The sequence below is a fragment of the Dasypus novemcinctus genome, chromosome 13, assembly GCF_030445035.2.
Source record: "Dasypus novemcinctus isolate mDasNov1 chromosome 13, mDasNov1.1.hap2, whole genome shotgun sequence".
Taxonomy (NCBI): Eukaryota; Metazoa; Chordata; class Mammalia; order Cingulata; family Dasypodidae; genus Dasypus; species Dasypus novemcinctus.
Genome location: NC_080685.1, coordinates 34,276,933 through 34,300,654, shown reverse-complemented (window position 1 = coordinate 34,300,654; position 23,722 = coordinate 34,276,933). Strand labels below are relative to the sequence as shown.

The 23,722-nt window shown below is 42.4% G+C and overlaps 1 protein-coding gene across 4 annotated transcripts; it reads right to left on the bottom strand.

Annotated features, from left to right (window-relative positions):
* Positions 1-5,777: 5,777 nt before the first annotated feature.
* On the bottom strand, positions 5,778-12,750 carry CD1D (CD1d molecule). Of its 4 annotated transcripts, XR_009188571.2 has the most exons (7): positions 12,396-12,748; positions 11,824-12,090; positions 11,245-11,523; positions 9,988-10,266; positions 8,214-8,310; positions 6,116-8,100; positions 5,778-5,932 (listed from the first exon to the last, which is right to left on the bottom strand). XR_009188571.2 is itself a non-coding variant. In XM_071207493.1 (6 exons), exons 1-6 carry the CDS (start codon positions 12,454-12,456, stop codon positions 8,082-8,084), a joined length of 999 nt encoding a protein of 332 aa, XP_071063594.1. In that variant the 5' UTR covers positions 12,457-12,750; the 3' UTR covers positions 5,778-8,081. The 4 variants fall into 4 exon arrangements, 3 of the variants coding, with proteins under 3 accessions (XP_071063594.1, XP_004447409.1, XP_071063595.1); XM_071207493.1 differs by having other exon boundaries at positions 5,778-8,100; positions 8,214-8,307; positions 12,396-12,750; XM_004447352.5 differs by having other exon boundaries at positions 5,778-8,100.
* Between the last annotated feature and the right edge of the window lie 10,972 nt (positions 12,751-23,722).

The following is a 23,722-nucleotide window of genomic DNA, read 5'->3' as shown; positions in this document are numbered from 1 at the left end:
ATTTGTAAAAAACGTCTCATGACAATGCAAGGTGTTGGTGGAGCGTTGATGTACATGTCCCCTGTATGATGTTATGCATGTTTGCTTTGTAAGTTCACAACTTTTACTATACACTTAATTGTTTATTTATGTTCATATATAAATGATATAAAGATAATAATAATAGGGTTGGTTGGGGGAAAAATACTTTGTTTAGGAGTAATATTTTGACAATCATCTTTAATCATTAGTTAAAAAGGTTTAACAGCAATGCAAGTTATTGGTGATTGGGAAGCAGACTTGGCCCAGTGGATAGGGCATCCACCTACCACATGGGAGGTCCGTGGTTCAAACCCCGGGCCTCCTTGACCCATGTGGAGCTGGCCCATGCGCAGTGCTGATGCACACAAGGAGTGCTGTGCCATGCAGGGGTGCCCCCCGTGTAGGGGAGCCCCACGTGCAAGGAGTGTGCCCCATAAGGAGAGCTGCCCAGTGCGAAAGAAAGTGCAACCTGCCCAGGAATGGCACCGCGCACACAGAGAGCTGACACAACAAGATGATGCAACAACAGAGACACAGATTCCCGTGCCGCTGACAACCACAGAACCAGACAAAAACAAGAACATACAGCAAATGGACACAGACAACAGACAAATGGGGGATGGGGGGAAAGAAGGGGAGAGAAATAAATAAAATAAATCTTTTTTTAAAAAAAGTTATTGGTGGTAGGGTGAGTTATGATGTTATATATTATCTTGTAAGTTCACAACTATTATTATACATTTATTGTTTATGTACATTTATGTATGAGTGATATACTTTAATAAATTTTTTAAAATTCAAAAAAAAATTGTCAGGAGCCTTGAACACTTGATTAAATAGGATTATAGGTCACTGAAAAACCAAATTGGCTACCTATTTAACCAAAGTGGCAATAAAAAGCTTAAAAACTAAATATAAGAGGTTAACATGAATGTGGGGAAAAAATGGAGTTATTTTAAAAGGAAGACTTGTTATCTTAAAGAATAAAGGATAATAAGGTCAATATAAAGCCCAGGATAGCACTCTGGTAACCAGAATATTTGACTTCTACTCAGATAGTTCATAGAAACCTACACACTCTTTCTAAGAGCAGACCAATAGCCCAAGAAATTTCATCATTTTAACAGACAGAAAACCAAATGCTAGTTTTGCATGAATATACTAAAGCAATTTATAAATTTTATAAATAAACTGACCAAATCTTAGCCAGTATTTACCATAACAAACAAAATGCATTGTCACAAACCCTCTACAACTTTCTATATCTTTTGAGGTTTGTCCTACACTTTCCTGTTTCTCATTCAGCAACAATCAGTCAATTTACTTTAGGACAAAACTATTCTCTTTTTTTCCTTAGCAAAAACACATCCTGCATACCTTGCATACTTAAGCTCCCAAAAGGTCTTGTAAATTGCCTTCAAGTCAACACCCTACAAAACACAGTGAGTCTAGAAATAAAGTTTGTCCGAATAATAATTCGATTTATCTAAATTTCAAATTTACATTTTTCACCATTTTAAACAACCAATAGATTTAATAGTAGCTTATTTGATCAGTAAACTTACATAAATTTAGGAGGAATATACCCAAGTGTGTTACATTTATGCTTGTACTTAAAATTGATAATTCAGAAGGCATGGCTGTTTTTCATTCGACTAACAATATTAAACTAGTCCTGCTTGCCAAAGGCTTGCCTAAATTATGTGCTCTTGAATTTTTTAAACATTTGGTTTTAATTCTATGAATATTCTTTTTACATTGGAAGTATTAGAAGTCTATTTTCCTTAATTTCTGGGATTTTAGCCATTATTTGCCTTTAAGCCAATTTGAATATAACTCTTTTAAGGAGTTTTATGTGTTTATGTGCACTTACCAATCAGAGGTAGGAAAATATACATCAAACATACCAACAGACAAAATAAGAAGCTTATAGCTTCAATTTAAAATTTTGCAACCATGAGTCAGACATAAAAACACAGAAATGCAGAAACAGAAATACAAAACTCACTAGTTAATATAAAAGAGCTGGCTTTCTTTCCTTGCCCCACTCATATTTTTACTAGACTTTTTGTTTCTGGCATGTGGGACAAGTTGACATTATTTACTTAATATGAGGGTAAAGCTTTCTCATCAATATTTGTGGAGGAGAGTTTTAAGATTTTTTTGCCGAGATATGTAATATTATAGAAGCTATGTCCTACTTCCCAGGTCTGTTTTACCCTCAGATTTATTTTGGAAGAGGGATCTTGTAAGTCCCTTTCTGGGTCAGTCCAATTAGCTTTTGCCACCCAGGATTTAGCATCTGAGGTTCCACCAACATGCATTCAAACTGATATAAGTCAGGTAAGCTGGGACCACTGACACCCAAAAAATTCTGAATTCTTCTAAGAATATTTGCTGGTCTTGTTTGGGGAAATCTTTAAACATAGCTCTTAGTTCAATTCAGGTCCAAGATTTAAATTCTACTCTAGCTGGCAAGCCAAGTTCAGTAGCAGGCTTAATCTTTAAAGAAGACTGGACTAGTTCATTTTCCTTGAGGCAGTCAGGGCAGCTTGTGAGCAGAACTGGGTCCAGGTAGGCTGGGGAGCTATAGGGTTGGTTTGGAATTTGTTCCCTTTTGTTCTATTTTTGGACTTTTCTTTTTCTAATGAACCTTTAAGTAAAGGGACTGGGGAGGCAGATTATCATCTAACAAGACTTCATACTTAGATCCTTTTTTAAACACACCTCTTTCAAGTGCGTAATTCTGTTCATGTCAAAAGTTTCCCAAATAGCCACTACAAAAACATATGGTCTTTCATCATACCTACCCATGCACAGAGAAAGTCACAGGCAGAAAGTGCATATAAGAAGTGGAATCCATATAAGAAACAGGAGGTATAGCAGGTGGAAGAAAGGGAGATTTAGAGCAAGAAGAGCCCTTTATACTGTGGTCAGATGAAATATTGTTTACGTACCACCTTTCTTGGAGCCCTAAGCCTTTTGACGCAACCACTTGGAAACCATTTGGATCTCAATGGAGGCCCCCAGGGCGTGGAAGGACCATGCAGGTGCCCAGACCAAGCCAGCAGCAGCTCAATGCGCAGAAAAGGAGGCTCCAAGAGAAAGAAAATTAGAAAGTGGAAGGGAGGAATGAAATAAAACGATGGAACCAAAATCAAAGGTACCTAAAGCAAAGTCCCAAATAAAAGGCAATTGAACCGGACAGAAATTGCAGAGTCAAGATATAGGAAGGGCTTACCTGGGAGATGCAGACTCATGGTGATCAAGCAGCAGACACAAGGGGTCTGTCCTGGGCACCCCACCTGATCTGTCACCAGAGACTGCAGGCCTAGAGAGGCACCTTCTGTATCTCAATGGGCCTCCAAACTTGTTGAAATATGAATCAGAGTTGAGTGAACAGATTACAGCTTTTTGTTCAGGACATGAAAAGTTTTGCTGTAGCAAGAAAGCCAGACCCCTAGCCAAAATGGAAGCAGCGTCAAGTTCTAATGATGGCAAGCAATTTTTATAGACATTAAAAGGAAGCCAGTTTGACTCCTACTAATTGGACAAAAGTTTGCCCATCTTACAGGGTTGGGTATAGGCCATGTATACTTTTTTTTTCTTCCTCTCCCCCTCCCCCACCCTGCTGTTTTTGCTGTGTCCATTCACTGTGTGATCTTCTGTATCTATTTCTCTTTTTGTCTTCTCGTCTTTCTCCTTCAAGATTCACTGGGGTTCAATCCTGGGGACCTCTGATGTGGAAAGAGGTTCTCTTGTCAATTGTGCCACCTCAGTTCTTGGTCTCTGCTGTGCTTTACCTTGACTCTCCCCTTCTCTCTCTTTTGTTGCCTCATCATCTTGCTGCGTGACTCACTTGCACGGGCCCTGGCTCACTGCATGAGCATTCAGCTTGCCACACAGGCACTGGCTGGCTGTGCAGGCACTTAGCTTGCCACACAGGCACTCACATGGGCCTTTGGCTCACCATGTGAGCACTCAGCTCACTATGTGGGCACTTGGCTCATTGCACAGGCACTCAGCTTGCCACACAGGCACTGACTCGCCATGCAAGCATGTTTTCTCTTCTTTTTCACCAGAAGGCCCCAGAGATTAAACCCAGGTCCTCCCACATGGAAGGCAGAGGCCCATCACTTGAGCCATATCTGCTTCCCTACACTTTATTTTGTCAAACCTAATGAACTATGGGGCTTGATTAGCTATCTCGGTCAGTCATTTTGGTGGGTGTTTTAGTTTTCCTTGGCTGGTCAAGAAAATACCAAGCAATTGGTTAGCTTAACCAATTTGAATTTAATGGGTCATGGTTTAGAAGCCAGGGAAAGCTCAAATCAAGGCATCATTAAGGCAATGGTTTTGAAGCAGGCTAGATAAGGAATCAATAGATGGTCTACAACCTGGCGAAAAGTCCACATGGACATCAATATCCCCAAGATGGCTCCTGAAAGACCCTTACAGGATTCTGCCATTCACAACAAGATTTCCTCCAGAAGCCAGGAGAAGCCCTGGATATTCCCCCAAGGATTTTATCCGTGGGCCTCCTGGTGTGAGGTAATCAATCAAAACAGCAAACAGCTGGGCCTCTTCCCATGTCATTAGCAAAGGGATGGAATAATTAATGGTTTAAAAAGTATGTGCAAAAGCAAAAACCCCCTATTCTAGCCTTCCTTATCCCCATTTGAATCAATACACAAGTAAAACCTGGGCATTTATAATCTATAATGGGAAATGGTATTCTATAAATTAGTCCTCTTTATCACTCTTCAGCCCTGCGCTCCCTACCTGGGACCTGTGATCTGTTATTTTCTCCCATTTCTCCTCTCACCATTCCTTAATAAACTGCTGGCCTAAGTAACCCAACATGCTTTTGAAATTCATTTCTGCAGCATAGTCAAGGACCTAGACAAAATCTGGTTACAGTTTCTTCTCAAAGACTGGCATTATGGAGCCGGCTGCCATGATTCTTGGTCCTGGCCTCTTCTGCCTTAATCACATGGCAGCCTCTCCTGGTCCCTCCCTTCTCTTCTGGTTCTTTTGAGGTTCAGCTGCTGGCTACTCCCTCTGTGGCTTTCTATCTATCTGAATTTCATTCCGTTTATAAAGGACAACCTGATTAGGTTGAGCCACACCTTAACTGAAGTAACCTCATCAAAAGATCCTACTTACAACGGGTCTACCCCCCACAGGAGTGGATTAAGTTTAAGAACATGTTCTTGTGGGGTACATAATTCCAAACTACCACAGTGGGGACAAATTTCAAAAGATATCAAGAGGAAACTGAAGGAATTCAAAGAAAAAGTAGGACATGGGTTTTTTGGCTCTAAGGGATCCCCATGGCTTTCTCTACATAATTTTATCAATGTCAAATCTGATTTTTCTGAATCAAAGAGTGTCAACAGACTACTTCCCTGATAGGTTTACAGATTGTCATAACATGATCTTCTCATTTCTTTGGCTGATCCTTGAAGTTCTCTCTCTCTCCTCTCTACACTAAGAAGAGCACACAGCTGGGAAGTCACCACCATCATCATGACACCTTATGCCTACTCAAGTATGCTCAGCCCTTTTCTTACATTCTCTAATACAATAGATATAAGTAGAACAGGCTCTGCTTTGGTGGTAGGATACTCTCATACCTGTCTTCTCAAACAAGTGACTGCTGATTTGAGAGAAATATCCTCACCCAGAAATATCCCCAACCTTTTTCTACATTGTATTAGTTTCCAGACTGCTGTGACAACTAGCACACAATGGGCTGGCTTAAACAACAGGAATTTATTGGCTCATAGTTTCAGAGGTAAGAAGGCTGGCTTCTTCTTGGGGTCAGTACTGTGCTGGCATGGCAATGTCCTCTCCTTTCTCTTCTGGGTTCTGTTGTTTCAGCTTCCAGCTCTTTCCTGTGGCTTTCTCTCTACAAGACCACCAATGATAGGAATAAGAACGATCCTGATAAGTTGACCATGCCTTAACTAAAAATAGTATCTTCAAAAGGTCCTATTTACAATGGATCCACACCCCCAGGAACAGGACTAAGTTGTGTGTTTTTTTTAAGTTTATTTATTTATCTCCTCACCCCTCATTGTTTTGCACTCACTGTCTGCTCTCTGTGTCCTTTCGCTGTGCATTCTTTTGTGTCTGCTTGTCTTCTCTTTAGGTAGTACAGGGAACCAATCCTGGGACCCTCTGGAGTGGGAGAGTGCTGAGATCCGCTCAGCGATAGGTTGGCTCAAAGGGAATGCAACGCAGACCTTTACGAAATAAAGGACAGAGAGACAGACATAAGAGAGGAGATAAAGGTGGGACCAGGGGACTCACAGCTTTGGGAACTGAGAGCCTTGACCCTAGTTTCCACCTCGTATTTATTGGGAACTACTAAGCAGCTGTTTGCTATTAGAACTGCAACATAATCTATAATAACAGGGAACAACTGCAATATTTAACAACTGCAACATCTACAATAGAACAGGTGTAACATTTACAATAAGGAAACAGGTAAGTCAGTTTCCCACCACGGGAGAGAGGTGCTCAATCTCTTGTGCTACCTCAGCTCCCTGAGTTGTGTCTCTTATTGACTCTCCTCTGTGTCTTTTTGTTGCATCATCTTGCTGCACCAGCTCTCTGCAAGAGCCAGCAATCCGTGTTGGCACGGGCCAACACTCTGCATGGGCCAGCTTGACTTCACCAGGAGACTCCAGGAATCGCGCCCTGGACCTCCCATATGGGAGATAGGAACCCAATCTCGTAAACCACACTCACTTCCCAGGACTAAGATTAAGAACATGTTTTGGGAAGTGGATGTGACTCAAGTTATTGAGCTTCTGCCTACCATATAGGAGGTCCGGGTTAATTCCCAGTGCCTCTTAAAGAAGACAAGCAAGACAGCAAGCTGACACAGCAAGATGACACAACAAGTGACACATGGAAGAAAACATAATGAGAGACACAACAAAGCAGGGAGTGGAGGTGGCTCAAGCCATTTGGCGCTTCCCACCCACATGGGAGGTCCCAGGTTTGGTTCCCAGTGCCTCCTAAAAAATATAAAGGAAAAAAGAAAACCAGCACACAGCAGACACAGTAAATGCAAACAACAAGGGGATAGGGATGAAATTACTCTTTAAAAAAAAAAAAGGTACATATTTTTTCTAGCATATATAATTCAACAACCACATATAATACATACATGACTATGTGTCCTCTTTTAATGAAGTTACACAAAGTAATAAACTTAAGATGCTTCTGTCTCTTGCAGCCTAACTTTCTTTTAAAGGGAAAATGCCCCTTTTTGGTTATAAATCCAAATTCACAACAGAAACAATTTCCAAAAACAGCCAGTATGTCATTCATAACTAACTTTTTACATAAGAGTCACAAAATGGAATCTCCAGAGTTGTTGTTGATGAGCATATATATATTTAGAGTGTTCCACACAGTATCTTGTAAAGTTTAACATTTTAAAATCAGGCATGTTCACATAAAATCCAGATTTCCAGTTTTACTTGAATATAGATTATATATATATATAATATATATATAGATTATATATAGATATATAATATATATATAGATTATAGCCAAAGCTATATATAGAATATAGATTATATATATAATATATATATAGATTATATAATATATATATATTATATATATAGATATATAATATATATATAGATTATAGCCAAAGCTGAGCCTGAACATGAAAACAAGCAGCTTGAGCTGCTTCCTTTGGACAGGACATGTGCTTTCCCGTTCATTGCAGAGACCATCATTCAAACACTAAACACAAGCACGTGCATCTCCTCCATACTCTGCTTGTCCTTCATAGGTAGCTGAATTTGCACCTGTTTTAAAAGAATCACTTGGATTTACAGATTTGCAGTCTAATGAAAATGAATGTAGGCTCTTTTAGATAAAATATTAAAAGGATGTGACTGGAACTGCCTTATGATTGTTCTCCACTTCTTCAAAGTACTGCTTTTTCACTCTCAATTCTTAAGCAGACCAGCGCTGGAGTTCGGGAACTTGAGGTCCTGGGCTCCAGAAAGACAGGTGCGTGAAGAGAGTCACAAACCTTGATAGAAGCTGTGAGGGAATAGAAGGACAGACCCTTTTAAAGAAAAGGTAGATAGAAGGCGGAGGCGAGAAGAAAGGGGAAGTGGGGTGAGGGAAGGAGGAGGTAGAAAGAGGAAACTCACCTGCGCTTCTTAAACCACAAGATTAAACCTACAATGAGCCCGAGAGTCACCAGGACTGCCAGGACGATCAAGCCCACGGGAGTGCGGCCTCCATCTGCTGTGAGGAAACACAGGATATCTCTTACCACAGGACCCCTCCCTATTTCAAGTTCCTGTCTGAGGACTTGTGAGGGGGATCAGGTGGCTCTTATCACACACACACCCCCCAATGAAAGTGCCCATTTTCATTCCTTGTAAAATTAGATTCCCCATATTTTCTCAGGGTCGGGGCATCCCTAAGTCAATTAGCTTCAGCATACAATAGTATAGAATAGTGGCAAAGGGCAAAAACTTTGCAGGGAGGGAGATGTGAATCTAAATCGAGACCTTTCACTTACTATGTGACTGGGCAATTTACTTAACCTATCCAAGCTCCAATTTCCTCATATATAAAATGAGAGTAATCGTACCTGATTCACCCCATCGGTGACCCTTATCCTGAAATATATGATAATCTGTTTTCCCAACATAAGAGTTAGACTCTTATAATTTCCCTACTCAAGATTCTTCTACTTCTTTTATTTGAACCTATAATTAGCACTATACCCATTAAATGTATATCCCAGACACTTAAATCTTCAGTCTGTCAAGTTGAGCCTTGACTCTCAGCAGAGTTGCAGCCAATACGTACTCTCCAGTTCACTGAACTCACCCAGGACAACTAACAAAATGACGATGATGGACAATGCCTATCCCAAAAACAGAGTACAACAACTGCAAGCAAAACAGTTGCTGACATCTGCCCCATAAGAACTAAGCCTCCTCCTAATCTGAAGCAGAGCAGGCACCACCATCCCAAAAGCCTCAAAATTAAGGAATGAACAAACATAAGGGGGAAAATGCAACCACAGACCAAAGTAGACTTACTATCATTGTAGTAAGGGAAGAACTTAAAACACTGATATAAAGATAGTGGTTAACAAAGGTTTTGAGGGGAAAGGGAGGGAAGAATAGATATAACATGGGGCATTTTTTGGACATTGGAATTGTTCTACATGATATTGCAATAGCAGATAGAGGCATTATACATTTTGTCAAAACTTATAAAACTGTACAGTGCAAAGTGTGAACCATAATGTAAACTATAGACCTTGGCTAGTAGCAATGATACCGTATTGGTCCAGCAATTGTAACAAATGTACCACACTATAGTAAGATGTTATTAATAGGGGAAAATTGGGGGCGGGGGGGATGTTATTTGAAATCCCTTATACTTTTGATGTAATTTTTCAGTAATCTAAAACTTCTCTTAAAATAAATAGAATAAACTTCTCTTAAAATAAATAGAATAAAATAAAATAAACTTCTCTTAAAATAAACTTCTCTTTTAAAAAATAGAACTTGTTTTAAATGAGAGTTGTGATGATTAAATGAAATACCGTACTCAGCCCACACACAGATGCACTCAACAAATCATAGCTATCTGTTAATCTGTCTCCTAAAGTCCCCATTCTTCTTCCTGGGGATTGAATCCTCCTGGGATTCTTTACTTGCCTCCTACTTCTGGATCTCTGAGTCCACCATTCCTGTTTTTTCCTGTGTATGGAACATCTTATCTTAGTCCTTTGGCAGATTCCGAGCCTTACTCCTCTCCTCTATATATTCAGAATCCCCTCTGTCTTTCTCTCCTAGCTGGGGGCCTCATCTCCAAAACTCCTTTGTCCCAGGTCTTTGAAGTCCCACCCCATTCCCAGCTCCTCTCCCATTTCCATCCTGAGCCCATGCGGCTTCTCACCCCAGGAGAGGATAATGTCCTGGCCACCTAGACTGCTGTGCCTTACTCGGCAGGACAGGTCAGCCACCTCCCCAGCTGCCACGTCCAGGGTCACTCGGAGCCTCCATGTCCCATCAGAGTTGGGCAGGATGTCGCCTTGCTGACTGTCGGGTTGTTCCTGCTCACCCCGCATCCACATCACCCACACGGGCTTAGGGTAGAATCCTGAGACGTGACACACCAGCAGTAGACGGCCAGGACCAGGACTGGGGCCACTGGACAGCCAGGCCTCCGGCTTCACTGTATCCAACAAGGAAACAGAAGGATCTTAAAGCAGGGACTCCATGCGGCGGACTTGGCCCAGTAGTCAGGGCGTCCGTCTACCACATGGGAGGTCCACGGTTCAAACCCTGGGCCTCCTTGACCCATGTGGAGCTGGGCCATGCACAATGCTGATGCGCGCAAGGAGTGCCAAGCCACGCAGGGGTGTCCCCCCCGTAGGGGAGCCCCACACCCAAGGAGTATGCCTCATAAGAAGAGCCACCCAGCGCCAAAGAAAGTGCAGCCTGCCTAAAAATGGCGCCGCCCACACGGAGAAATGACACACGATGACACAGCAAAAAGAAACACAGATTCCCATGCCGCTGACAACGCTGACAACAACAGAAGCAGACAAAGAAGATGCAACAAATAGACACAGAGAACAGACAACCGGGGTGGGAGGGGGGGAGAGAGATAAATAAAAAAATCTTTAAAGAAAAAAAAACAGGGACTCCAATCTCTGCATTTGAAGTTCCAGGTCTCACATCAGGCTCATGGTCCCCACATTTCAATTTCTGGAGATAAAGTGCTTTATAACTTCAATCCTTTTGTATTACCTTTTCCAGGAAAGCCATTCCTGATACTCATTCCCCTTTCCCTAAACCCAGTCTCATGTAAATGCCTCTCCTCTGTTCTTCTATAACATTCTGTTCAGCTGCAACATATGTAATATATTTCAAATATTGTTTTAATTGTTCTTTTGTCCTCTCATCCTCCCCCTCAAGCAGGGATCCTATCTGTTTTACCCAGTTAAATACCCTTGTGTTTATTTAATTCAATTTGTGTAATCCAATAGGTGCTCAACTAATGTCTGCAGAATGAACGAACACCCTCACCCCCATCCATCTCCTCCCTAGGCCTTTCTTTTCCTCTGGTGTTTAAAAAGATGAAAACTCTTGAATGAAAAATCCCTGGATGGAGCCGCATAGTGGAGGGCAGTGAGGGACGCAGGCTGACCTTGCTTTTCCAGTTCTGACTTCCCTGCCTCAAGGAGGCCACCGACAAATTGGGGACAGATGTCATTGAGGAGCCACTGCACTATTTCCAGAGTCCCTTGGTCCTGGTTGAGCACTTCACTGACCACCTGGGCCCCAAGTGGGGCCCCTGGAGCAGGCTTCCATGAAGTTCCTTGGAAACTCAGGAAATCTTTTCCTTGAAGCGCTCCATGGAAGAAGCTTTCTGAAGCACTCCCAGGTTGCACCTCACAGCCAGCAGACACCTGGACCTCAATGGGATCTGAGGAGAGATATGGAGAGGGATCGAGGAAAGGTGTCAAAGACTGAAAGGATCAAGAAGAAATTGGTGTGAGGGTTATGCTGGAAAGCCAGAGTTCAGGGAAAGAGTCGGGGACCTGGAGAGGGCAAGAGCAAGGGATATTTTGAAGAGTCAGAGTTGTAACATTTCCAGGCAAAAGTGGAACTTAGAAGAAGGTGGAGAAAGCAGGAAACCCCATGAGGTCGGGCCACGGTCTCCCAGTTGGGCCTGTGTCCACGCCCTCGCTGAGGGTGCCTCCCGGGATCCCATCCCTCAGCTCACAGGTTGAATGCAGTATTTTGATGAAATCCTGAATGTCCCTAATGAGGCTGCTTCGATAAACCCGAAATAAACGCTGCAGCTCCTCCCACTGAGGGTCGCTGAAGTTGCTCTGGGACCAAGGTTGCAGGAAGCGGATGTCTTCCGAGTCATTGCTCCAACTGTGGGTCTGCAGATCCCCAAGCCACGCGGAGGCGTCTGTGCGCGTCCAGCTGCTGCTGGCGAAGGACAAGCTCTGGAGGCAGCGGAACGGGAAATTGCCTTGCGGAACTGGAGAGAGGGCAGGTTGAACGACTGGAGCGTAATGAGTGGCCGGGATTGCCGAAAGCGAACGGAAAAGGAGGGGGGAAATGTGGGGGGCTGGACTGGGCTAGTGGGTGTTGTCTGCGAGCCCCGCTCCCTCTCCCCACCCCGAGGAGCGGGAGGCTGGGAAAGGCAGAGTCGCGGTGTGCACGCCGAATTTCCGCGGTGGGTCCCTCTCCAACCACCTTCTCACGCTTCGCCGGGTTTCCCAGCCTGGCTCCCCTTCCCCGCCCTCTCCCGACGCAAACCTCAGACATCCTCCTTCCACTCACCTTTAGAACTTCCCCAAACTTGGGGGAGCCCCCACAGCAGCAGAAACAGCTTGCACCTCATAATGCTGGGCGTGGGAACCTCGTGGACGCGTCGGCAGCTGAGCTCGGTCGTGGGCGCTCAGTCCCAGGCCTCACCCTGGCTGGTTTCCAGCCAGTTCCCACCCCCAGCCGCTGGCGGGACTCCGGCTCCGGCTTCCTTAGCCCATTCGCTGTCTGCCCGCTCTTGCGGTGCCTTTTTCCTCGTACAGGTGTTTTACCGTCCGACGTTAGCTGCTCGAGCTGCAAAGCGCTGTGGTTGAGGTCGAAGTCACCGTCCTGAGGCGCCCCCACTTCAGGAAATTTCGTAACCAGTTTGTCTAAATCTCTCGTTTCCGTGAGCCTGGAATAGCCTGGAGGAAGTGTTTACAACCGTAATTTATGGTTTAAAAAGACATAAAGTTGTACAACCTCGACCACATGAAAATGCAAAGAAAAAAAGAAATCTAAGAAGAATGTCTATGGATTAGCCATGACCTCTCTGACTGAGACTATAGGTGATTTTGTTTTACATTTTTTATGTTTCCAAAATTTCCACACCCTCAAGTGTCACATTTATAACAAAATAGAAACATTAGCATTCATGTTCTCAATTGACATTAAGAGGCTTTAGATGAGGTGGCTAGGATTGTGCTCAACTTTGATAGCCCAAGATTCTTCCATCTCCCAACTCAGTATTCCCCAGCCTCTCCCTCCTCCCTCTCAGTGTTTCTCCTTCCGTCTGCTTTCCCCTTGCCCAGAGCACACTCCACTCCTACCTCCTCGCTGTCTACCCTGCCCCCTCTTCTATCACGTGTAGAAGAGCACACACCTCTCCTGCCTGGCTCACTTTCTCCTCTGGCTCCTTCTTACTCACACTCCATGTATATGAACCTCCCTTTCACAGAACCATGACTGGTTTGCAGTGTGGACCTGGACAGCCAATTCCCCACTTAACACACTGAAAACAAGAGTACCAAGACATAGAGGTTCAGAACCTCAGCTTGCCATGAGGAGAGGGCCCCTCTAGGCAAGTCAGAACCCAGGCAGCAGCCTAGCACCACCCTCTCCCTCACGCAGTGCTGGAACTAGAATTTTGGACTTCTAACTCCTGGACCAGCATACTTCCTTTTCTCACAGCTGCACTCTGAGGTTATACCTTATTGTTTAGGTAATATGACTAACATGGTTTCTTTTAACCTTGGTAGTCTATAATTCAAGGTCACCATGGCTGGAGAACTGTATAGGCATTTTTGGTTGATAAAGGGGTTGCATTAGAATCAAGGAATCAGAGATGACTTGACTAAAAATAACCACAAATATAACCAGTTGTGAAATCAAGGTATAAAAAACCCAAGTATTATGAGAGTGGTGTGATTATTTTTCTTCTCTTCTCAATGAGAGGAATAATGGATGGCACCTGCTTAATGATGATTACATCAGGTTCCAAGGTCTCCTGTCTCTCTGAAGTACATTCTCATTGGTTCTGATTGTCATATGTTGATTGCTGTATGTTGAGTAATCTTTTTGCTCGTAGCATCACTATTCGGTTGGCTGGCTTGTTTTAAGTTTTTGGAATAAAACTTTTCCATTGATCTCCAAAGTATAGCATTTCATTTGGTCTCACTGATTTATGTGAATTATACATATCACTATCTGAAATTAATTTGTTCATGTGTTTTATTTGTTTATGTTCTGTCTCCTGCCCTGGTCTTGCTCAGTGCTATGTCCCTTATACCTACAACACTGATTACAACAACTGATATTTAATAACTATTTAATAAATATTTGTTAAGCAAATAAATTGCAAGCACATTTTATATGTCTAAGACTATCCTAGGCATTTTGCAGCTATTGACTTAATTAATCCTGATAAAAGACCACCAAGGTTTGATTTATTGATTTTGCCCCCTGCTATGTCTCCAGCACCAAAAATAGTTCCTGGGGCAGATTAGGTAGTCCAAAAATATTTTTCAAAAGAATGAAGGTGGGTAATTTCAATCCACATTTTATTGTTGAAAAAAATAAATTATGAAGTACAGAGATTTTAAATAACTTTTCTACAGCTTGTAAATAATGACTTCAGCTTTTAACTATTAACTCAAGTTTCTTCATACCCAAATATGTTCTTTGCACTGGATATGAACAAGCAGCTAGATATGCTGCTTGGTGGGGGTGGGGGCTAAAATAGAGAAAGTAGAGTAGAATAGGGGACAACGAGGAGCTTTCACCCTGAAGACACCTGAGAAACCCCCTCTGCTGGGAGAGCCCATCATAAAACATGTGTACGGGAAAGCAGATGTGATTCAACTGATAGAGTGTCAACCTACCGTATGGGAGGTCCAGGGTTTGAACCCAGGACCTCCTGGCCCCTGTGATGAGCTGGCCAACGTGCAGTGCTGCTGTGTTCAAGGAGTGCCATGCCACACAGGGATGCCCCTGCATAGGGGAGCCCCAAGCTCAAGGAGTGCACCTCGCAAGGAGAGCTGTCCCGCACGTAAAAAGCACAGCCCCCCAGGAGTGGTGTTGCACACATGGGGAATTGCTGCAGCAAGATGATGCAACAAAAAAAGAGAAACAGATTCCCAGTGCCGCCTGACAAGAATGCAAGCAGACACAGAAGTACATACAGCAAATGAACACAAGGGAGCAGACAACGGCCAGGGGCGGGAGGGGGGGGATAAATTTTAAAAATAAATCTTTAAAAAAAAAACATGTATAGCGTGTAAGTGTGAGTATGGTATGTGTGTGTATTGTGTGTGTGTGTGTGTGTAACAGAGACAGAGAGAAAGGGAGAGGGAGAGATGGTGAGAGAATTGGAAGGGGAAATAAGAATGAAACTGCATAAAGCTACAATATTCAGGATAACATGGCAACATTGAAAGCATAGAAAGCAGGATAGAGAATACAGAAGTCCAGTGAGCTCTGAAAATGCGGATATATGCTTCAAGTGTTCTGCAATTAAACCATATGGACTATATACTGTTGTCATATAGCAGGGCCACTGAGAATCTAAAATTAGATCCAAAGATTCCCACATCTTTTTTTCAGATTTACACACTGGATGGATACTTTCTGTGCACAGTAAATTGAAATAGGCACTATGCATATCAGCGATCCAGGCCCAGATTTGACCTAGCAATTTCACTCCTGAATATGTATATAAATACATGTATGTGCACACCAAGAGATATTTACAAAATTGTTTACAACTACATTGTTTGCAATAGCCCCAAACTGGACATGTCATTTATCAGCTCAGGAGTAGCTGTAATTCTTCAAATGGAACCCCCATATCTTTCTTCAGTTTTAGAACATTCCCATTTATTATCTCTTTGATTGGTACTTCTCCAGAATTTTCCCTATTCTTTCCTTCTGGAATTTCAATTAGATATATGCTAGACTTCATTATTCTTTCCTCCATATCTCTTTAGCTCATTTTTATATTTTAGGGTAATTTCTTCAGGGCTATCTTCCACTTCACGAACATATCTTCAACTATCTCTAATCTACTATTTTACTTATCCACTGTCTTATTTATACTAGTGACTAATTTCTCATTTGTTGAAGATTTATTTGATTCTTTTTTTAAATCCTCCTGTTCCTTTTTTTTATCATACTGTCCTATTTTTCATTATAGTTTCTATTTCCTCTTTTAGCTCATTAAATATTTTAAGCATACTTATTTTATCTCTTTCAAATTGTTTTACTATCTCCAATTCCTTGGATGCAAATTTCCTTACTATTTCTACTGACTCTCTTTCCCAATGTAACTTGCTCTTTTTATTGTGTCCTCATTTTCAGAGTTGGCTTTGTTGGTGTTTCATTTTGTTTTTCCCTGTGGGGTCCCATCTGACCTCATTTGTCAAAATATCCATACACATGTGTTTTGCATCTCCTCAGACAAGATCCTTGGAATATCAATGGCTCTGGACTAGCTCTTGTGTTAATTCTATAGCTTGTAGTTCACTCTCTATGCAAACAACAACAACAAAAAAAAAAAAATTGATGCCCAAAACAGTGGATTTCACAGTGCATATCACAAGCTTGAGGTTTTAACTTCTCACAGATAATCTTTTACATTTTACCCAAGGTCCTAACCAGTTTTCTCATCACTTTCACATCCCAGTCCAGGGGGTGGGGGATTGTTTTCCCTTTTTCACAGATTTTACACCTGTTAGAGGATCCAGGCTTTACACAGGGGACCTCTCTTGCAATTTGCCACCTCCCATGTTCTCAAGTGAAGTCTCCTGTCCCCGCCTGAGCGTTAGAAACTCAGCTCTCAGCACCTCAGGCTGTAATCAGGACCCATAATCTCTCTCTATCTCTGCTCACTCTTACTGTTCTGGATTTCACTCTTCTCTTTTTACAAGGAGGCACCTTTGAGCTTGACTGTGTTGTTTATAATTGTTAGCTACATTACATTCAGCTCTTGCAAGTCTTTGATGTATTGGATGGGTACCAGTTTCTGTCACATTACTCTGGCTTATTACCAGAAAATGTCCCTGATGTTGTATTGTTATGAGCCCCTTGATTTAAGAGGAGCTTTCACAATTATATACTGTCCAAAAGAGATTATTCAAAATGGCAAAGAGCCTGAAGTCATCAAAATGAGATTTAGGGACTGAAAATGTCTAGCCAGTGTTCGAAGGTCTGTCATGAAGAAAAGGAAATGCAGTCTTTTCTGCCGTTTTGACTAGTGGCATTAGATCTTGTGTGTGGAGTTACCAGGAAACCTTTTATCTCAACACAAGAAAGAGAACATTTTACAACTTTTAGAGTTATCCAATAAAGGGTTGTCTGCTTTTTGTGAACTCTAACAATAGGTATTCCAGGATGGACCTTGAAAATGAGTTGCCAAATGTGCTGATTACTGCATGGAGTGGAACCTCCCAATTCTAAGATTCTTCAATTTTGTGACAAAATCCTGGTTTTCTGGGCTCACCTTTCATCATCTTTGGCTTAAGTAACTGGAAATCTAAACTTATAGCTTAGACATATCAAGAGAACATTAAGCACCAGTGAAATGAAATAAAGTTCACAGAGAGGCCAAAAGATAGAGCAAAACAAAAACTTAATCACTGCTATCTCACCTGTAGCAGTTTGATATTATTGATGTATTCCAAAAAGAAATATTGGGATATGTTTGTAAACTGATCTTTTCCTCGGGGAATATTAGATTATATTGGAGTTTGTTTGGTTTTTTTAAAGAGTTATTTTATTTATTTCTCTCTCCTTCCCCCCCCCACCACCACAGATGTCTGTTCTCTGTGTCCATTTGCTGCGTGTTCTTTTTGTCCGCTTCTGTTGTTGTCAGCAGCACGGGAATCTGTGTTTCTTTTTGTCGCGTCATCTTGTGTCAGTTCTCTGTGTGTGCGGCGCCATTCCTGGGCAGACTGCACTTTCTTTCGCGCTGGGAGGCTCTCCTTACGGGGCGCACTCCTTGAGCGTGGGGCTCCCCTACGCGGGGACACCCCTACATGGCACAGCGCTCCTTGCGCGCATCAGCACTGCACATGGGCCAGCTCCACACAGGTCAAGGAGGCCCAGGGTTTGAACCGCGGACCTCCCATGTGATAGACGGACGCCCTAACCACTGGGCTAAGTCTGCTTCCCTGATGTTGTAGTTTTGATGTTGAAGTTTGATGCTGACACCTTAAGCTGGAGCCTCGGGAAGAGAGGAATCCTAAGCCTGGAAAGAAGCAAGCCCTGGGAAGAGAGGAACCCCGGAAGCCTGAACCCTTGCAGACATCTGCAGCCATCTTGCTCCAACACTTGAAAATAGACTTTGGTGAGGGAAGTAACTTATGGTTTATAGCCTGGTATTTGTAAGCTCCTATCCCAAAAAAATACGCTTTATAAAAATCAACCAATTTCTGGTATTTTGCATCAGCACCCGTTTGGCTGACTAATATATCACCCAATCCCCAACTTTGATTTCCAGGAGAGGAGGGAGTTCCTATTTTTTTGTAATATTCCTTTTTCCCTCTATGACACATAATTTACAAAGCAAATGCCTTAGAAAAGGAAACAGCATGTAACCGACATATACCTACACCTACCAGAGTTTTGTTAACACATTACATCATCTTTTTAAAAAAATTTTTTTGTCTTTATTTGATTTATTAATGTTAGATTCAAAAAATATGAGGTCCCCATCCCCCTCACTCCACTCCTCCCCCCATAACAACAACCTCCTCCATCATCATGAGACATTCACTGCATTTGGTGAATACATCTCTGAACACCACTGCACCTCATGGTCAATGGTCCACACCATAGCCCACACTCTCCCACAGTCCACCCAGTGGGCCATGGGAGGACACACAATATCCAGTAACTGTCCCTGCAGCACCACCCAGGACAACTCCAACCCCCAAAAATGCCCCCACATCACATCTCTTCCTCCCACTCCCTACCCCAGCAGCCACCATGGCCACTTTCTCCACACCAATGCCACATTTTCTTCGATTACTAATCACAACAGTTCATGAATAGAATATCAGTAAGTCCACTCTAATCCATACTCTATTCCTCCATCCTGTGGACTTTAGAATGGTTGTGTCCACTCCACATCTATATCAAGAGGGGGCTTAGATTCCACATGGATGCTGGATGCAATTCTCCTGCTTTCAGTTGTCGGCACTCTTGGCTCCCTGGTGTGGTGGTTGACCTTCTTCACCTCCATGTTAGCTGAGTGGGGTAAGTCCAATATACCAGAGTGTAGGAGTTGCAAGTCTGTTGAGGCTCAGGGCCTGGCTATCACATGGTCAGTACAGAGATTCAGATCCCATGGTTACCTCATCTCTTGAGAGCTTTCATTCCTCATTTCCTTCTCTCCCACCATACCCTTCTCCCCTTCTCCTCTTCCTCCTCCTTCTTTCTCTTCCACACTTCACTGTCCACCCCCTCCCTATCTCCCCTCTGGCTTCTCAGTCTCCATCTACTTTCTTATTGGCTGCTATACATCTTTACCAGCCAAATAGTCCCCATTCTTACCATTCTGTTCCACATTCATCTCTCTTCCCCTTTATTACTCCATTGCCCCATCCTGCCCTTCTACCCCATCTCCTAACTAATAACCCACAGCCCAAATGAAAATGTGCCTGTAGTGTTCTAGAGGCTGAAAGTTCTGTGCAGTGACATAAAAGCTGGGTTTCTACCCTGGCTGTTCTGACTGTGCCCTGGCCCTGGCCTATCTGGGCATTTGCTCTTTCACCTACAGTCTTACATAAGCCTTAGAGAAGACAAGAAGTAAAAGAAAGTTTAGACCAATGAGTGAAACTTGAGTTTAGGAAAATGAACTTGCCTCTTCTTAGTATGGTGCTATAATTGCTAATATTTATTGAGCAGTTTCTATGCACCAGCATTATGTTAAGCACTTTATAGGAATTTTTTCTCTTTTAATTCTCATAAGAGCCTGATGAGTTGGTACCATTATTAACCACATTTTACATATGAGAAAGCTAAGTTTTAGAAATGCTGTAAAGCTCACCCATGGTTACACAGTGAAAAGGTGGTGGAAGTGGGATCTGAGTCCAGAGCCAAGGTACTTAACTGCTCGAGAATATAGCCTTTCACTAGAATAAGAGAATGTGGGGAAGAGAGTCTTAGTTCCTCTGTCCCATCCATGTATGTGCTTGGAACAGGTGTTCAGAATGAGGTCAGACATCCCTGCATGCAATGATGCTCAGTTCAGTCCAGAGTTTTATTTGTCATTGTAATATTAAGAAAAATTTGATAGGAGGATCTGATTAGCTTTCCTTACATCACTTTCAAAAGTGGAGACACTATGGACTAAAGAAGATTAAAAGGGTTAAAAATCCCCTTCCCTACATTATGGGCAAGCCACTTAAGATCTCTGAGCCTCAGGTTCCTAAATTATAAAACGAGAATCTCATATGAAGCTTATGTAGGAGCCTGGATGATGTATGTAAATTACCTAACACCTAATAGGAGCTTGGTATCTTTTATCTTTGAATCTGCATCTCATTTCTTTTGGTAATATACTCCACCTTCCCCTGCCTACCCATTCTCATCTCCAGGCTAATTTCCAATCATCCATCACAACTTACTCCATGAACCCTTCTCATCACCAACTCCCACCACTGAATGTGGGCTACATGACCATTCTCTGCTTTTCTATAGAACCTTATGTGGGCCTCCATTACAGCTATTGCTGTGCTCTGCTATCTACCAGGCCATCTCCCCAACTAGCACATCAGTTCCTGAAGAACATGAACCTCTCCATTTATCTCAACACCCCAGCACCAAGCACAGGGTCAGACACCTTGCAGGTGTGGCCAGTCTCAAAGCCAAACTCAGCATGTAAATGTGTTGCCTTCCCCCCAGCGTGGGACATGACTCCCAGAGATGAGCCTTCCTGGCACCAAGGGATTACTACCAAGTACCAGCTGATGATGTAACTAGAAAATGACCTTGAATACAAGGGTCAATTTGGACCAGCAGAATATCTCAGTCTACATATAATACCAGGAGTTAAAAATGCTTTTTGACCTGAATCAAGGGGGAAATGGAAAGGACAAATGGGTTTATATGGCTATAAGTCTCCAAAAAAAGAGCCAAGAGGTTATCAGAGGGGTCACCCTTATGCACACCTCAGCAGAGACCCAGAGACAGATAAAGTAGATACAACCCCGGATATTGGTTTGAATCTAAGCCCCCTCTTGATATAGATGTGGAGTGGACACAACCAATCCAAGGTCCACAGGATGGAGGAATAAAATATGGATTAGAGTGGACTTACTGATATTCTATTCATGAACTATTGTGATGAGTAATCAAAGAAAATGTGGCATTGGTGTGGAGAAAGTGGCCATGGTGGCTGCTGGGGTAGGGAGTGGGAGGAAGAGATGTGATGTGGGGGCATTTTTGGGGGTTGGAGTTGTCCTGGGTGGTGCTGCAGGGACAGTTACCAGACATTGTATGTCCTCCCATGGCCCACTGGATGGAACGTGGGAGAGTGTGGGCTATGGTGTGGACCATTGACCATGAGGTGCAGCGGTGCTCAGAGATGTATTTACCAAATGCAATGAATGTCTCGTGATGATGGAGGAGATTGTTGCTATGGGGAAGGGGTGAGGGGAGGGGTGGGGGGTATAGGGGGACCTCATATTTTCTGAATGTAATAAAAAATAAGTAAATTTTTTGAAGCTGTCTAAATATTAAAATCTTATTTTAAAAACATAAACCACAAAAAATAGGGAAAAAGAAAAAGAGAAATATATAAACCATGAACTTAACTGCAAATACTTTGTTTTCAGCAGTAACATGAAAGGAGTTTCCCTCAATTGTTATGGTGGGTCATAAACCTAAACATATAGTTCTTATCCAGCCTATAAGTTCTCAAAATGCCGATTACTTGCTTGTTCTATCCAAATTTCCTCTAAAGCAGCATGCTTTTTAAGAACTGTAATTCCAGGCCCATTAAGAAGATGTGAATTTAATTTACTGGATCACTGTGGTGCTTTGAGGCTTTTACGGACCCCAGAAAAGATCATGTCCTTAAAGAAATTCATTCCTGTGGGTGTGAACCTACTGTAGTTAGGAACTTTTGATTAGATTATTCAGCTAAGGGTCTTTAATTAGATTACTTCAGTAAGGCATGGGCCAGGGTGGGCCTTAATCCTCTTACCAGAGTCCTTTATAAATGTGATGAATACAGAGGGACAGAGAAGCCACAGGAGCTCAGAGAGGAACCCACAGAGGCTTAGATAAAGTCACAGATGGAGCAGCCAGAAAATGAAAGCAATGGAGCCCAGAGGAGAAGGTAGAGACGGGCAGACACTGTCGTGTGCCTTCCCATTTGAAAGAAGAGTCCAGGATCACCCACAGTAGGTCTTCGAGATGAAAGAGTCATTAGCTTTTAGCAAACTAAAACAATCACTATAAGTGTTTCTATTTTAATGAAGTCAAGTAGACTGGAATAGGATAGAAAATATCAAAGTGAAATACAAATAGCCAAGGTAAGTATTGTTTTTTAAAATAATTTCTATGAACTGGGCAAGACCTAAAATGTGTTTTTAATTGTGGGTCATGGGTAAAGGTTTGAAAACCATCTGTGATGGTTTGGAGCTGTGTATATCCCAGAAAAACATGACCTTAAACTTTGTCCATTCCTGTGGGTGTGAACCCATTGGAAGTAGGACCTTTTGATGAGGTTACCTTCAGTTAAAGTGTGGCCCAACTGAATCAGGATGGATTGTAATCCTATTCTGGTGCCCTTTATAAGTGGAATAAAATTCAGACAGATAGAGGAAAAAGCCACAGATAGCAAGAAGCTGAAGAATGGAGAGGTGGGAGGAGGACAAGAGCTATGTGCACTGTCATGTGACAGAGAAGCCCAGGACCAACGATCACCAGCAGCCAGCCCCAGAGCACCAGTGTTCAGGAAGAAATCATCGCCTCGATGACACCTTGATTTGGACTTTTTCCTAGCTTCAAAATCATGAACTAATAAATTCCCATTGTTTACGCCAACCCATTGAATGGCATTTGCCTGAGCATCCAAGGAAACTAAAACACCATCTGTAATAAAATCCTAGGTAGTGGGTAAAGGATCTTGATGGCATAGTATTCTTGTCACTAAGGAGGCTGTGTGTTTTGAGTGGAAAACTAGCCAAAAAAAAAAAGCGAGTTGGATGATTTGAGAAAGTGAATTTGTCTCTTTTTATTATAAAGATCACAATTGTTGATATTTATTGTGCAGTTTCTACTGCCAACTCTAAATTAAGCACTTGGATTTTTCCCCGTTTGGATTCTCACAATTCTATAAATTACTGCCCCTGTGCCTATATCCAGTTTGCCCTGTACCTATTCTTTATTATAAAGGAATAAAATACCATAACCTAGAGGCCATGATTATAAGATCTTTTAAGTTCTGGATTCTTTGTAACTTTCCCACCACATCTCTTTATTAGTGTTTACAAATAACTCATGGGAATCAAAAAGCACGGCTCATTGTTCTTGTCTTTGGGTGTAGAAAAAAGGAGGAAATTATAGTGACCACAACCATTTGTGTGGTCAGGCTACATGGGGAAAAAGACCAAGGCTGTAGGTTAGTGAAGACCACCCAAATCAGGAAAAGTAGACTGAGTAGGGTCTGCATTGGACCATGAAAAAGTGGGGGAGGGTTCCCTTATTTTATTTCATTTTTCTGTTTCTAGGTCCCTTAATAATATACCAGGCCTGCCCCATATTCTTCTTAGCTTTATACTCTAATCATGTATATCCCCATTTTTCTTAGCATTCATCTTTAGAGACAGAGTTCATAATCTTTTTAGCCTGTTCTC

Bases quoted from the DNA above. Each gene is read 5' to 3' on its own strand.
- CD1D (XM_004447352.5), bottom strand. From the start codon at position 12,456: ATGAGGTGCAAGCTGTTTCTGCTGCTGTGGGGGCTCCCCCAAGTTTGG. The intron at 11,524-11,823 runs GTGAGCTGAGGG...ATCTCTCCTCAG, and splicing joins CAAAATACTGCATTCAACCT to ATCCCATTGAGGTCCAGGTG. The intron at 8,311-9,987 runs GTGAGAAGCCGC...GTTTCCTCACAG, and splicing joins GGACATTATCCTCTCCTGGG to CAGATGGAGGCCGCACTCCC.